This window comes from Aulonocara stuartgranti (genome assembly GCF_965226115.1).
Source record: "Aulonocara stuartgranti genome assembly, chromosome: 7".
Lineage (NCBI taxonomy): Eukaryota > Metazoa > Chordata > Actinopteri > Cichliformes > Cichlidae > Aulonocara > Aulonocara stuartgranti.
In genome coordinates, this window is record NC_138945.1 from 52,909,579 (window position 1) to 52,925,393 (window position 15,815).

Genomic DNA, 15,815 nt, shown 5'->3' on the forward strand with positions numbered 1-15,815 from the left:
AGCTAAAAGCGAAACTGACTGCTGGCGTGCCCTCAAAGTTGTGAATGTTCCTGCAGCGTCAAAAAACGCGCATAGCTCAGTTTAGTTGAGTCATGGCTCTAATTTAAAGCCACGTTTCATCTACGGTATCCAGTTTACATTCACTAGCCAAACTAGTAACCAGCCCCAGCCTGAGTAAAATGTAGCTTCCTGTAAAACCCACAGAGCTCCTGCGCCTGTGCAGACAGTCGACGATCCGCTCGAACTCCGCAGAGCCGTGTAGGCGGAGGCTCACTGGCGCGCATGCGCGGACTAGATTCCGGGGATGGGTCTATCGATGGAAACAAGATGGCGACTCTGGCAAAAGCGCCAATATATTTACTGAAGTAGATGTCCATATTTAACCGTGGTAGTGGGTTTTCCCAAGCCCTTCGGGGCATTCCGCGAAACATGACGAGCGGGAGCATGTTTTCCAAGAGGAATTGACCGGGATTAATATCGTAACAAAGTCAGCGAGATGTGCGAGAGCTATGCCCGCTCGCTGCTGCGTGTCTCGGTGGCGCAGATCTGCCAGGCTCTGGGCTGGGATGCGGTTCAGCTCACTGCGTGTGATCTGCTGTCCGATGTGCTGCATCGGTACATCCAGCAGTTGGCTCGGGTCTGTCATCGATACTCTGAGTTGTGTAAGTGCTTTGTTTGGTTCTCTTATTACTTTTTTAGCCTGTAAACTCAAAGTAGTCGATCACGTTGTTGTTAACTGACTCTGCAGCTGGCGCCCCCTAGCAAGCAGTTAATATGTCAGAAAGTACAGTAGGAACACAGCAAAGCGACTTCCCCTGTATTGTTATTATTGGGGCTATGCTGCTTTGCATCTGTTTTCAGTGTTAAAAGTAGCCGATCTCACGAGTATTGGTTACTTAACTGCTGTATAATCTATAAAATAACGTCGCGTGCCGACTGTAAACCTGTTGAGCATCACTTCTTGTGTGTGCAGAGTGAGTGCTGTGGTTTAATGACAACATTTTTGATCCATTTCAGATGGAAGAACAGATCCAGTCCTGGACGATGTCAGCCAGGCTTTCAGACTGCTAGGAGTGAGTCTGAGTGAACTGGAGGACTATGTCAACAACCTAGAGCCTGTGCCCTTCAGCCACCAAACACCGCTCTACCCTGTTAGCAAAAACAATGTCCTGCAGTTTCCCCAACCTGGAGTTCGAGATGCAGAGGAAAGGAAAGATTACATTCCAGAGTATATGCCACCTCTGGTCTCCTTACAAGAAGGTCAGTATAATAACTTGTATAGTATTAGCTATATGACCATTACTTTTTAGTGTGCACAGGCTGAAAGTTGATAGCAAAGTGGAATCAAGTCCTCTCTAAATCCTATGCAAATAATATAGCATTATAATTAAGTTTATTGCAGGGTTGTTACATTAGACTGTGATGTAACACAGCAGATTCGTAAAATAATCTTTTACGAATCATCTTTTTACTTTGTAGACATTTTATTGTGTTGTAAATTTTATTTTAAGTTGCTAAAAATAAGTGTAAATGCATCAATTCACACAAAGTGAAATACTTTTTTAAATACCCAAATATATTTAAAGTCAAAAGTTCAAACTAAAATCACACGTTTATGTTGTAAATGTCATGTTGTGATTGTCAAAGTTCTTAGTTCTGTTTTTTATCTCCTTTACTCTAGAAGAAGAGGAGGAAGAGGTCCCCCCTGATATGGGTACTTCAGCTGAAGCTATGCAGGTGGCACTGGAAGAGGATGAGGAGGAAATAGATGAAGATGAAACAGTCAACGATGAAAATCATCCACTAAAGAGGCACCTGGATAGTCCTGATGCAGCTATGGGCATGATGCCTACCTCCAAGAGGCCTCGGATGTACCCTGGCCTCAGCCCAGAGTGGGGTCTTGAGCCCAGGGAGCCTCTTACGTCTCTCAACCCTCAACGTGTTAGTCCAGGCATTCTACCTTCTCATGACAGCCTGGACCCCCTGTCACCTGAAATGCCATCTGGTACCCTGCCTTCTTTTAGACCTCAGCCCGTAATACCAAAACACTCTGATCAGAAGGCCCTCACTGCTCCAGCAAGAAAGCCTAAGGTGTCTTCCCCTGGCAGACAAAGGACTAAGTCTCCTAAAGGGGTTATTCCTGTTCCGGTGGTTGGCAGTCCCATAAATTCACCAAAACCATCTAAGGAAAAGAAAAAGTCTCCAGGCAAGACAAAGAGTCCTAAAAGTCCCAAGAGCCCTAAAATGGCCTCAGCTAAAGCCCCCCAACCTCAGAGCAAACCAGATGTCATGCAAAAGTTACCGTTGTCCACACCGAGTGAGAGCATGGGCAAAGACAATATTCATTTGCGTCAGAACATAGAAGAAAGGGAGCTAACTGCAGGCCCTTTCAAGAAATTAGAGCCAGATAATAGAGCAATTGAGGATTCGATTGACGCTGTGATAGCTAGAGCATGTGCTGAACGGAAACCCGATCCATTCGCATTCTCCTCGGGCTCTGATTCGGATAGCAATGGATTCTCCAGTCCCAGGAGACTGACTATTATGGAGCCGTCTACACCTAAAGGCCCAATTGGTGCCGGCATCTTGTTAAAAGACACGTCAACACCACTTCACCCTCTGCCACACATAGGCCTGGGGAATTGGACGATGGATGATTCAATCAACGAGGTGATTCGAAAGGCCAACCAGGGGGGGCCATCTGCCCCCGCTGTACCCCAACCGGCAGCAGATTACGTGTCATCCGGATCGGCTTCACCACCTACCCCTGAACCACTCCTCAAGGTGTTTGAGGAGAAAAATAAGATTGTGTCATCAGTAGATGTCAAGAAGAAGCTAAAGAAGGAGCTTAAAACTAAGATGAAGAAGAAGGAGAAAGACAAGCCGAAAGATAAAGACAGGGAAAAAGATAAGAGTAAGCTAAAAGAGAAGAATAAGGACAAGAACAGGGATAAAAACAAGGAGTTTTCTAAAGATGGGAAGATGCCCTGGAAGGAGTTTGGGGTAAAGGACGAGGAACTTTTTGTTCCACGAGACTTCCCCCTGGCTGAGGGCTCAATCAAGATGAAGTCAAGAGATGGGGACAGCTCTAAAAAGGAGAAGGAGAAACATAAAGACAAAAAGAAGGATAAAGAAAAAAGTAAAAAGGACAAGGATAAGAAGGACAAGGGGAAAGATAAGAGCAAGGACGACAAGCAGAAACAATCTACATTATCCCCCTTTGGTCTGGGTGATGTCCCGCCACTGTTTAGCCCGCATACCTGTCTGCGCGTGCCCTCAATGCTGCCTCCTTTGGCCCCAATCCTCCAGGAGAAGGAAATAAAAACCAAGGAGAAGGACAAAAAGAAAGACAAGAAAGAGAAGAAGAAAAAGAAGGACAAGGAGAAAGACAAGGAGCGGGAAAAGGCCAAAGAAAAAGAAAGGGAAAAAGAGGATAAGAGGAAGGAAAAGGAGAGGGAAAAGGAGAAACGAGAAAAGGAAAAAGAGAAAGAGAAGGAGAGAATTCGACTGGAAAAGGTCAGTTTGTATTTACGTCTAGCATACCTTTTGTTTATTGTTTTTTGATTTTTCTGTATGTTGGCGCCACAAATATTTCTATTATCCTTTGTGTCTCTTTAGGTCAAAATAGACACTCCAGCACCTTTACCGTCTCCGGTCATTCCCAGACTGACGCTCAGGGTGGGAGCAGGTCAAGACAAAATGTAAGTACTGATTAAAGCTTTCTAGTGCTACCTCTGATAATGTGTTTTTATGTCACACAAAGAGTCTTTACAGTTGACGGCCGGTATTCATGGGGGTTAGGGTCCACAACTGCCCGTGAATAGCTGAAATCCATGAATACTTCAAATCCTTTCTAAAAACGTTTATAACTGCCAATTTTATTAGTTAAAACACCAAGTATACCTTAAACTATCATCCTAAAACACTTCATTTCAAAGTCATCTTACAACGAGTCTTTTATGAAGGTCTCAGGCATTTCGCAGCCGCTTCCGTGTCTGGCGATGCAGATTTCCCCATGCAGAGAAATATACTCTTTTTTTTTTTTTTTTTCATTCATAAAAAATGTATTTAGTCACGAAAATAATTGAATAATAATAATAAATGAGAAATATTTTAAATACGCTCTACAGAAAAAAATCCATGAGTAGGTAAATTCTCTGGGAATATTTGGGAGTTACTTTCCGCAAAACAATCTGTGCAAACTGAACCGCGGATAGGCCTGTGTTGACTGTACTTCTTGACCTATGAAATCTTACTTTTTCTGGCCTCAGTGCTTTTTGGTACTGCCTGAAAGGTATCTGTTAAAGATCTATTCATGTTTTTTGTCCATTGTCTCATTTTTGATTATATAAATTCTGTTTGATGAAGTTTTATCAGCTGGGTGGGTGGGCCGCTGTGCTCACAGCTGCAGCTGTTTACCTTTGATGATACCTTAAAGAAGACTCTTATAAAAAGAGACAGTATGAACAGAAGACATCTCTAACTTGTAACTCTCTATCAACAGTGTCATCAGCAAAGTGGTTCCAAATTCAGAGCCCAGCACGCCAGCACCCAAGACCCCTGCTACCAAGTCAGGACCTGGCAATCGCCCTCGGACACCGCCGCCACCACCAATGCTGCCGCCAGTCATACCCACGCTTCCGCCAGCTCCCTCGCCCCTTCCACCTGCTCCACCCCCATCATCGTCTTTAATTTCCCCGCCCCCTATACTCCCTCCTGCCGCCTCTGTCAAAACACCGGTCCGCAGCGTGGTAACTGAGACCGTCAGTACTTACGTGGTAAGTGCCCAGGATAAAAATATTTGTGCATTTAAGAGCTTTAGCTTCACCAGTCTTTGTTTAGTGTCCATGACATGCACATTAACAAGAACAGTCTGAAATTACATACCTGAATATCAGGCTGCAAAATCTATATATGAATTGAATCCCTGGATCCAGCTCATGAAAGTTTCTTAACCCTTGTGTGGTGTTCATATTTTTGTTACTCAGCCAGTGTTCATGGGTCTGGTGGACCCGCTAGAGTTTTGGCTTTTGAAATTAACACTATCAAACAATTTTATGTTAAATTACTCAACAGATGTTCACTTCATCCCAATTACAAACCATATGAACAGCAAACATGGTTAATTTTTTCCCTTTACCTTTGTTAGATCATATTTATGAATTAATGTGCTTCTCGTTTTTTGTTTTTCTATAAAATGTTATAAAAAAATCAGTTATAATCAAGTGGAGTGAGTGGAAAGACACAACACATTTACACGTGAAGCAATATGTTTCACAACTAAATGGGATCAGCTGCTCATCAATGGTGACATTAGGCCCAGGGTTGTAAAACAGGGGGAGGTGGTACACACACTTATCCCACACTGTCCTGATGGCAGCTAGCTTGTCTCTCTGCCGTCGAGCTGGTCTGTCATCTCGGTTATCAAAACGGATAATCCTGGAAATTTTGTGGAAGTTTTCCAGAGACACTGATGCACGGAAAGGTTCGTGCCGGTTTCTGCATCCCACAGGGATTCTGTCGATTCCCCTTTGGACCTGAAAACTCCTGCAAGGATAAGAACCCCAAAGTAGGCCTTTGGGGTTCTTAGATGAATTTGGTCCATCTCCTTCCACCTCTCTCCAAAAACACACCTTCCTTCTAGATTACTGCAATCCAGAATAATTTTCTGGATGGAATCTGGGATGAAAAGCTCAAATGAAGACTTGATGTCCTGCACATGAGTAACTGTCAGCCGTGTTGGCCCTGGCTTATCACAGTAACAGCTCTGCATTTCTTGGGCAAGAAGACCATCCAATTTCACCAGTTATTGACATCCATATTTCTTCACTTGCTGACTGGTGGGCTTGTTCTGGTCCTGGAGCTGGCTGCAGATGGGGTACTCGTCTTCGTTTTGTTACTAAATGGTGCTCAACCTCATCCTCTTCTTCAAAGTCACTGTCAGACTCTGAATTTTCAGAAATGTGAAATATTCTGAAACCTCTTTGTCAACATCATCATCCGAAGCCCCTCTCTCTTCCAAAATCAATTGGATGGCCCTCGCAGCAGATAATCTTTTGCCATCTTGATCAGTTGTGATAAAGAACCACACTGGCAAAGTCTTATTTATAGTATTATGCCCCTAATTAGCAGGAGGGACAGGGAATGAGAAAATAAAATTTGGATCCCTCAAGAAAGAGGGTAAAATGTGTGGGAATGTAAGAGCAGACAACAATGTTGCAACTTTGTGCGGGAGCAGGAGGGGAAGAAAACACTATCAGCAGCACCAGAAAGGAGGAAGACAGAGTGTGGGAACACAGGACCTACACTTTCAACACTTTTATTAGACCTGGGTCCAGTGGACCCGAACACCTTGTATGTAATGTAAATGCGTGGGGGGAGGTACAGTATGAGGTCATTGAAAATTAGTTCGGATTTATGTTCTTCACAGAAAATAAGCCAAAGCCAATGAATTTCAGGTTGAAAAAATAATTAATTGTTTCATTTTTCTTTTGAAAAAAAGTGAAAACGGGTCTCACAGACCCGAACACCATACAAGGGTTAAGAGTATAAAGATGTTGCTCCTGTTTTGGTTTTTGTTTTTTCAGTTTGATCTTGAAATATTAAAGAGGGCTTTAAAAATATTTTATGGACTCCACAAGCTCTAAAAGCTCTTCTAATGTTACCTAAGCACCGTCTGTTGTTTTCATGAATCTGTCTTTTTGATGAACCCCACTAACCAGACACACATCCTCCTTGGCAAAGGTAGTTACACTCAAGATAAAACAGACTGTTGGGTTATTCAGCGTTTTGGGGGGATTTTTTTCATTATCTGTTTGTGTCATAACTATATTTTTTTTTCATTTGATTGCCTTTGACATGTCACTAAAGTTTTCTCCTGTGTGTAACAATCAAGATTCGAGATGAGTGGGGAAACCAGATCTGGATTTGCCCTGGATGTAACAAACCTGATGATGGCAGTCCCATGATAGGATGTGATGGCTGTGACGACTGGTATCACTGGTAAGAGCTTTACAACCCTGTATTTTCATGACAAGGATGGGTGCTTGTACTAATTCTTAATCTGTTCTTCCACTTCTGGGTTCTTATTTGCATTTTTAATGCACTTATATGTAATTCACTCTTGTCACTTTGGTTAATCTGGGGAAATGTGGTTTCTGGGCGTCTGTAATGGGACCTTTTGATAAAAAAATATCAGCACAGCCCCATTAAAAATCTGTCAAATACTGTGTATGATTTACAGCAGCTGATTAAAGGTATTTGTATGACTGAGACATAGTGTGTTTGGGATCGTAAAAAACAGAAAAAGTTGTTGCTGCTGTTGAATCATTCGTCCTGCTGCTAACATTCCTCAGAGGTTATGATCCATGTTGACACGATAGCATAACACAGTTGCCTCAGATTTGTCTCCCAACAGATTTATCTCCCCACCACATCCCAACGGTGCTCTATTAGATTTAGATCTGGTGTCTGTGGAGGTCATTTGAGTACAGTGAACTCACTGTCATATTCAAGAAACCAGTTTGAGATGATTTGAGCTTTGTGACATGACACGTTATCCTGCTTGTGTAGGAAAATCCCAGTAGATCTACATTTTCTGAAATACTCAGACCAGCTCATCAGTCACCAAAAAACACGCCACATTCAAAGCCACTAAAATCAGCATTCGGGTGCTCCATTTGAACTTCAGCAGGTCATCTTAACAATGTCTACATGCCTTAATGCAATGAGTCGCAGCTACCTGATTGGCCGATTAGAAATTTGTGCTAATGAGTAGTTGAATAGGTAGTTGAATGCGTATGTAATTAATGGGCCTGGGTCCACATTACAGTAGGGGGAAAGTTGTTTCTGTGTTTGTATCATCTGTTTTTGATTTGTGAAAATCCAGGAAATTGTGCTAAATGCTAACGGTACATTTATAATCATACAAAATAACAGAAGCACTGTATCTTTCATGTCAACTGATAATTCGAGATCAATTTTTTTCAGACATATGAAACACATAATCAGTCTGAATATGTTTGTCAGTGAGCTGCTGATTTTTTTTTGTAATTTAAATGCATCTTTTATTATCAAAAAGTACAACAATGACTGAATGACCTGATTTCCAGTAATGAATGGCATCCCCTCACATCTCCTTGGGAAGTCTGTAGGTGGTTGAATTTATTAAATGCCAGAAACCTGACAGGATGAGGCCTAAATAAACAATATGTGTGTTCCTTTTAATTTGACATCAGTGTCAAACATAATGTCTTCTAACCAAATGGGGCTAAAGCCTCATAGGAATATGACTGCATTCTCACCATTTCCTCACTAACCTCAACTCTCTTCTTCTGTAATGTCCTTAGGCTTTGTGTTGGGGTCGTCACAGCGCCCCCTGAGGACCAGCAGTGGTTCTGCGTTAAATGTTCCAGCAAGAAGAAAGATAAAAAACACAAGAAAAGGAAACACAAACCGCATTGAGACTATGCAAAAGCACATTTTGGACTGTTTTGGACTAAAGCCATCAATGGCACTGCTGTAAAATTTAAAAAAAAAGCTAAAGAAAGCTAAAATTATGGCTGATGCAAACTTCTGAGGATTTTTTTAAAGATGTCAGCCACGATTCATTGTGAGTTGGTAAGAGGATAAAAAAAAAAGGATTCAACCAGCACATAATCAGCCTTAGTTCTCATGTGGTCCCCCCCCTTTTTTTGCCTATAAATTGTTTATTTGTTGCTTTTGGTTGTCCAATCTTGGAGATCTTGTCTGTGTAAGGAGACCATGGCAGTTTCTGTCAAATCAGAGTTAAAATTTCTCAACAAAGTGGAAGAAAGAAGAACAGCTGTTGTCTTTTTTTCTGTTTTCCCTCATGTTGCCAAGAAATGGCATGACCTTTGTGTCAAGCCTTTCTTCCAATTTTCTGCAGTATCACTGAAATGTCATGTATATAAATGATTGCATCAGGCATGTATAAATGTGTAAATACCAACTTCCAAGCCAAGTGCATTTTGTTCTTAGGATTATTGACTCAAAAATCCATTTTCAGATATTGCTTTTTAAATCTACTGATTTTTCTGTAATTTCTGTACATTTTTTTTAAATTTAAAGTTTGTATTTTTATTTCCCCCCCCCCCTTTCCCTTCATATGGAGTAGTCCTGGAGTTATACTGTAGCTGTGCTTGTAATGTAATTAATTTCACTGAGATTTGAATATTAAAGATGAATGGTCTGTGTACTCACAGACTTTAACATGTCAATCTCATTACCATCAAAACTTTACCCAACTCACCTGTCCAACCCATCCATGCATCCTTGATTTTTTTTTTTTTTTTTTGTTCGACGAGTGCACGCTTTCAATTGTTTTGGGGTTGTTTTTTTTGCATTGGCTTTATAAGAAATAGATTGGAAATATTTTATCAAACCCAGTTTCGTATGTTGAATTTTGTCCGTGTTAATTCACTAATCCAGGATCCTCCCTTGCAGCTGTGTTACTGTTACCGTTACACTGAACACTGAAGGTCACCTGAGCGATTTTGTGTGGATCAGTTTGTCTGCTACAAATGGGGATATTTGTAGACTTGCTGCCTTTCCTCGAATGACCACACGGTGTCAATCTTCGTGCACAGAAACCGGCGCCCTGCTCATAAGGCGTGGACGACGAGACAGCCTCGTGCAAACCATGTTCCACCACATCATAAATGTAAAAAAGCTATAACTGCTCTCTTAGGTAATGCATTTGGGATCTTCTCAAACATGCCTTGAAAGGAAATCGTCTCTAAAAGCACTGTCCCTTGTAAGACACCCTATAAATGACAGTAACATTTACAGCCATTCAGAAGCTATTAAGGTGGGTTTCTGTAGGGGGGGGGGGGGCAGGTAGTAAAACATCCTTTGCAGAATTATCATTGGATGGTAATTTTAGAACGTGGGCTCTGCTTGTCTTGTGTCACTTTTTCCATTCTTTGAAATTAAACGTTGCAATGAAGCCTCTGAAGGAGGAGGAAACATATGTAGCAGAAGCGGATTACCAGTCATCAATGACTTTATATACTGAGATGTGAAACATCTTCATACGTATCTGCTGTAATGTGCTTCTGCATCATATATTTCTGGGAACAAGCAATACCAGTGCTGTCCTTGGCATTTTGGTGCACAGGTCATATTTTACAGAAAAGTAATAGTATATGAAAACCTTTGAAAGGGCGTAGAGAAATTCTGAGGTCTGAGTTCAGTGAGTTTTAAAAAAAAATTTATTCAGCATTGTGCTGGCAGTTGGCTAATGAAGGCTGTGTTTTTGAGGTGGATACCCCAGCATTTCTGTTTAGCATCTGCGATTGATTCATAGACTGAATATTTCAGTTCAGTCCTAATTTAAGTGAAGAAGAAAGTGCTACACACATTAGAAGAGCATCTCTGAACACACAACAAGTAAAAACTTGAAGCACGTGATCTACAGCAGCACAAGACCACATTGGGTCCCACTCCTGTCAGCTAAAAACAGGAAACTGAGGCTACAATTCACACAGACCATGAGCATTGGTCATCTAGTCTGATGACTCTCAACTTCTGCTGCAAACATGAAACTATGGATCCATCCCACCTTGTATCAATGGTTGAGGCTGATGGTGGTGTAATAGAGAGGGGGATGTTTTTTTAGTACACCCATCACTCCTTAGTTCCCACTGAACATTGTTTAAATGCTTACCTGACAACTGTTGCTGACCATATCCATCCCTTTATGACCAAAATGTACCCATCTGCAGATTGCTCATTCCTGCAAATTATTCCTGCAAATGAAGCTTTGTACACTGTACTCAAACAGCGTATAAATCTTGAAATCCTTGATGTTTTGTGGACATAGAAAGCAAACCTGACTCATTCACCTTTAAACGTGCGAATATTTCCTCCTACTTATCCACTCCTTTCTCTTTCTTGTTTACTCCCAAATTTGGAAATCTACTCAACATCTTCCGATAACATAGAATGAAAGAGGAAGTGGAAAAAATGATGCGTGACAGAAGAAAAGGGAAGTAAAATTACTTCTGTCCATGCAAAATAAGCTGACATTTCAATGTGGTATGGCGTTTTTAATCACACCAGGCGCGTCCAGTCATGCAGGTCATTGTGGGAGGAGAACTGATGTGTGCTAAATCTGTAAAATCAAAGTAGTCAAACTGAAAAAAAAAATAAAAAGTGATTGTTGAGATGGAAAAATCAAAAGATCAGACTGTATATGAATAGGAATTTCATTAACAGTGTCTGCCTTCAGCCTGTTGGTGCTAAAACGTCAACTCCACTCAGGTTTTGAGTGTCTCTTTCCCTCATCAAGATGGTGTCAGGTCTCTTGCTGTCAGTGCCTGTTGCTAGCATCTGTTGGATCATAAATTTTATTGCCCAGTGCCTGCAAACACAGAATTTTGCTATTAAAAAAAGGCCTAAATCTCTATTTCTTATTATTAGATATTAAAATTTTTAACCGTGGTGAATAGGTAACAAACAAGTTATGATGCCGGGGGGGGGGGGGGGGGGGGGGGGGGAAGCTGTGCCCGCTTGTAACCGTTTGAAAATTTGAGTGTCAAGTGTGACTTTAAAGTCATGCTGCCAGCGTGTGGTGTTTGCACTCGAGCAGTGTTCACCGAGCTGTGACAGTTTCAGTTTTAACCTGCAAAAACACAGACAGAATTTGTCTGTGCAAATGGTCCCGAGGGAGGCCAAAAGTGGCAAAAGAAGAAGAAAAAAAAATGAAAGTTGAGGTTGCTTTCACTGTTCAGGCCACCTGCAGTGCTTTCACCATGTGCTGTTATTCAACTTAGTACATGTCAGGCATGAATGCATTTTGTTTTTCAGCCGCAAAATGCACTGAAACCCAATAACGCTCCCTTTCAGAGCAATACTCCTTGTTTCATATATCATTCCCATGCCATATTACTACACCTCTGTCACCTCTTTTCAGTTGTCAGCGATTAGCACGCAGGCGTTATCGTACTGTACACTTACTGTAGGTGTTCATAGCAGAGCAGCAAGAAAATCTTTCAGTTATCCTCGTGCTCGGCGGCTCTGACTAGTCACGCTAAGCAGCATGGCATCATAAAGGCCTGGATTTCAGCACAAGTGTTTAAAATATTCAGCAGAAGGAGCGGGGCTGAGATGAAGAGGATTTCGTGCCACGATCAGAAGAAGCAGAGAGCCCGTTCATGCTGCTGTACTCGACTGTGATATCAGCACACACTGGCATGACCCTGTTTCAGATGACTTTCCTACTTAATGTCATATTACCCAAGCGGGATACAACACCTACGGGAGGGGAAGACCTAGATTGAGTTCCTCCTGGGTTTTGGTGAAAAGAATATTGCAGTAAATTAGTTTCAGATATTTCACCTGATTGGTCCATGGCAGCACAAACATTGGCTGAGAGAGTACGAGAGAATGTGTGCAGGAGCTTAAAAAAAAAGCTGCCTTGACTTCTTCATTTTCCTATCTAGATGGCTCCCAGCAGAGTGGAGTGAACTTTGTGCCATGCAAATGATAAAACTACACACTTTTGATAAAAAGCTGCTGGGTCTTTTCAACATGCTCTTAATTCTCATGGTTGGGGTTTCTGGTTTTTAAATCGACTGTGGAGAACCTTTGTTTTGTAGAATTACATACCGGCACATGTCATTTGTGCATCGGTGTTTGCGTTATAATCTAAAACACAGTAGGACCACAGTTTTGGGCTGCTCAGTGAACTTCAAACACTCCAGGTACTGGAGGTACACTCCAGTACCTGGAGTGGACAATAAGGGGAGTAATGTCATCTGTCCTTATTTCACAAGTACCCACACTTACTTAAGTGTTTGCTTATATTCTGGCAGCCTATCTTTATCTCTATCTACTCAATTATAGTAATGATGTCAGGCTGTCATAGAAAGCGCTCTCGCTGTCACAAACAGGTCGGTAACCAGACAACTCATGCATAGTGTGATATGCACATGCTCTCACTGCCTGGAGAGTGGTTATACTGTTTATCTCTAGTATCTGCAGGTGCTCAGACAGAGCATTTATTGATAAAATGAGTTGTGGTGGGCGCAGGTGTAGGATGCTAGGCTTGATCAACCAGTTGGCCTTGTTTAGGCTTTTATTTAAAGCAGTTCACTGACTGAACTACATGGCAAAATCCAAAAAAAGAAGGGGAAAAAACATGCTACAAAATCAGGACTGGAACAGAATGAAATTCTGTGTCAACTGTGTTGATGTTTCATCTAATTTCCTCTAGTGTGACAATGGGAATAAATCATTCATGTCCAATTTTCTGAAGTTTCCCTAATATGGGTGTCAATTAGTCGAAGAGTGCTGTGGACACAGCTTTACAGCCTGCAAACTGCGCTGCCGCAGGCAGCACAATGCATTAGCGCACGATGAGCTGTCAGAGAGGATTATTTCAGCCACCACAGCCAGCGAAGGGGGTGGGCACCGCTCTGCTGCACTAAACCAAGGAGAAAGAGTGGGCGGGAGACACAGAAAGGGAGAGAGACACACCGAGGAAAGAGGGAAAGAGAAGAAAGTGTCCGTTACACCGGGTGGATTTTTCCAGAGCACCGATGTTGGAACACTCTTCTGAGCTGGCCCTGGTGCAGAGTCTGTATGCCAACAGCATGCGCTGTCCCCCCTCTGCGGCCGGGATCTCAGTCAGGAATGAAGACCTGCCTATGAGGTACGTTGGGTTGGCCCCTCATTCAAATTTGGGCTAGCTTTTGTGGAGCAGCCCGTATTTGGACTGCCTCTTTGTCTGGGCTGGATATTGTCATAGGATGTATTGTTTCCAGCTGAGTCGTTCTCCCATGCTGTGAGAGTGTGCCTGTGGGCAGGGTAGTGTTCCTCTGGTGCGCCTATATGGTTTTCTTTTTAAACAGGAATCTAGAAGCCATGTTTAAATTGAACGCATTTTATAGTTTATGTCTCCTCAACTTCCCAAGAAAGATGTATCACTAAAATTGAATAAAAATGTACCTCCCTTCTTTATTTTTTCAAACTTCCTCAAGGAATTGTAGATTTGCATGAAATATAAATGTTTAAAAAAAAGGTGGAGGTGTCAGTGATGTAGGTGTTTGTCTTCGAACTGCACGGCCCACTGAAGAAGAGCAGTACGAGTGACTGGATGTCTGCTGAAAGCTGCCCAGGCCTCACTGTGCTGAGCCAGTCAAACACAACTGAAGATATCAATTATCTTTAAATGCAAGAAAAGGAAACATTTACATGTGCATTTGCATACATTCAGTGGAACTTTACACTGATAAGGCAGCGCTATATTTATTTAGTACATCCTGAAACAGTTGATTTCCTCTGCAAAGGAAAGATAAGATGAAGTTCACTCTCTCCATTTTGAGAGCACTTCAGCTGGTCGGCCATTCGACAAATGATTTCATGAAAGGCAGAGCTAAGAATAAGTGCACTTTCAAGTTAAAGGCGTCCTGCTTAAAAACACACGATGTGGCCTCTTTTTTGTTTTTAGTTGAAGCTGGCCTATTTTTACACCTTGTACTTTTTTTTTTTTATCACGAAAAGGTGCACATTTAAATGCTGGGTGAGTGGGCTCTTCAGCTCCCACTGCATGAGGGAGAAAACATTTGATGTAAACAACAAAAGGATGGCACATGTGGAGGATTATGATAGGATTAGAGTAGTAATCATCTGAGATTAAGAAAGACAGTCTAGTATTAGAAGGTGCCAGCAACTAGACATGACACTAGGCATGTAAAATCCAATCTATTAAACATCTTTTTAGAAAAAACAAATAGTACATACCAACACAGCTGAAATGTGTTGGATGCTGCAGATGCCTCCGTCTTAATGAAACCCGAATCTTCAGAGAGGTTTAGCGTACCTTTTGATATCAGCCCCTTAAGCTAAAGGTGATGCATGTTGCACAGTGGGCTCGTCCGCACTTATGGAAAAAGAGTTTGCATTATCACATTATGCACACAAGCCTCTTTCAGGCACTGTTTAATAGAGCAGACCCGACACTGGTGCCAGGTTGCCTTGAAATTGCTATGGATACAGGGATTAAGTAGGATTTCATAAATAGGATGTTTCTTAATGCTCACTATGAAGAATATTTTAGGACTGTGCAGCTGCTGAAGCAGTAATGAGTGGTTTGATAATTAGGCTAGCCCCCCAACTCGTCTCTCAAACAGCACTTGACAACAGTCCACCTCCCCCCCCCCCCCCCCCCGGCCCGTTTACCTTTCCCTCCACGTGTAGAGGCCTCACCTTGTAAGTCCGGCACAACAAAGGAAGATAGGCTCCCCCTCCCCCCTCTCCCCACCTTCTAGGAGATAACAGTCCAGCACAAAGGGGGAATGTGACCTATGACCCTGAAGGGAAGAATGGATGAAGGCAGACAAGAACAGCTACATTTTTACCCATCTAACTTTTTGACTGGGAATTGATTTATGGACCGATCTGCAGTGCAAGGCAATAAACAACCTGGAAATAATCTTATTTATTTAAGTAATCCAATAAAAACAAAAGGCCCGGTTGCCTAATTTAGAGTGCTGGGAAGATATGGAAACAGGAGTGGCATTAGTGTGATTGATAGTAATAGCCTGGATACTATATTTAAACATTTTAAATCGCTCACCAATTGTGATTATTAGATCACTGATTCATTCTCAGATAGAGTCATTTCACAATAAGGCTCGACATGATCTGATTAATACGTTTTTTTGTTTTTTGTAAAAGAGTTGCAGAATGTGGGTCATTATTGGAATGCAATGGCGATGCTAGAGCAGATAAAAGATCGTAAACTAGAAAACAGGTTAGTAAACTCTCCATAGGGCACCACGTGTGGTCTC

The 15,815-nt window shown here is 42.0% G+C and overlaps 2 protein-coding genes across 2 annotated transcripts in view; both read left to right on the plus strand.

Annotated features, from left to right (window-relative positions):
- On the plus strand, positions 1 to 9,233 carry taf3 (TAF3 RNA polymerase II, TATA box binding protein (TBP)-associated facto). The gene is made up of 7 exons (XM_082539794.1): positions 1 to 662; positions 1,018 to 1,260; positions 1,682 to 3,516; positions 3,619 to 3,701; positions 4,505 to 4,778; positions 6,896 to 7,002; positions 8,349 to 9,233. Exons 1-7 carry the CDS (start codon positions 497 to 499, stop codon positions 8,461 to 8,463), a joined length of 2,823 nt encoding a protein of 940 aa, XP_082395920.1. The 5' UTR covers positions 1 to 496; the 3' UTR covers positions 8,464 to 9,233.
- A 4,273-nt stretch (positions 9,234 to 13,506) lies between these two features.
- LOC309710391 (CUGBP Elav-like family member 2) overlaps positions 13,507 to 15,815 on the plus strand; it is a 33,274-nt gene continuing 30,965 nt past the window's right edge. The window contains exon 1 of the mRNA XM_082539797.1: positions 13,507 to 13,675. Coding sequence (XP_082395923.1) covers positions 13,563 to 13,675 — 113 coding nt within the window. The 5' untranslated portion in view covers positions 13,507 to 13,562. The remainder of the gene's footprint in view (positions 13,676 to 15,815) is intronic.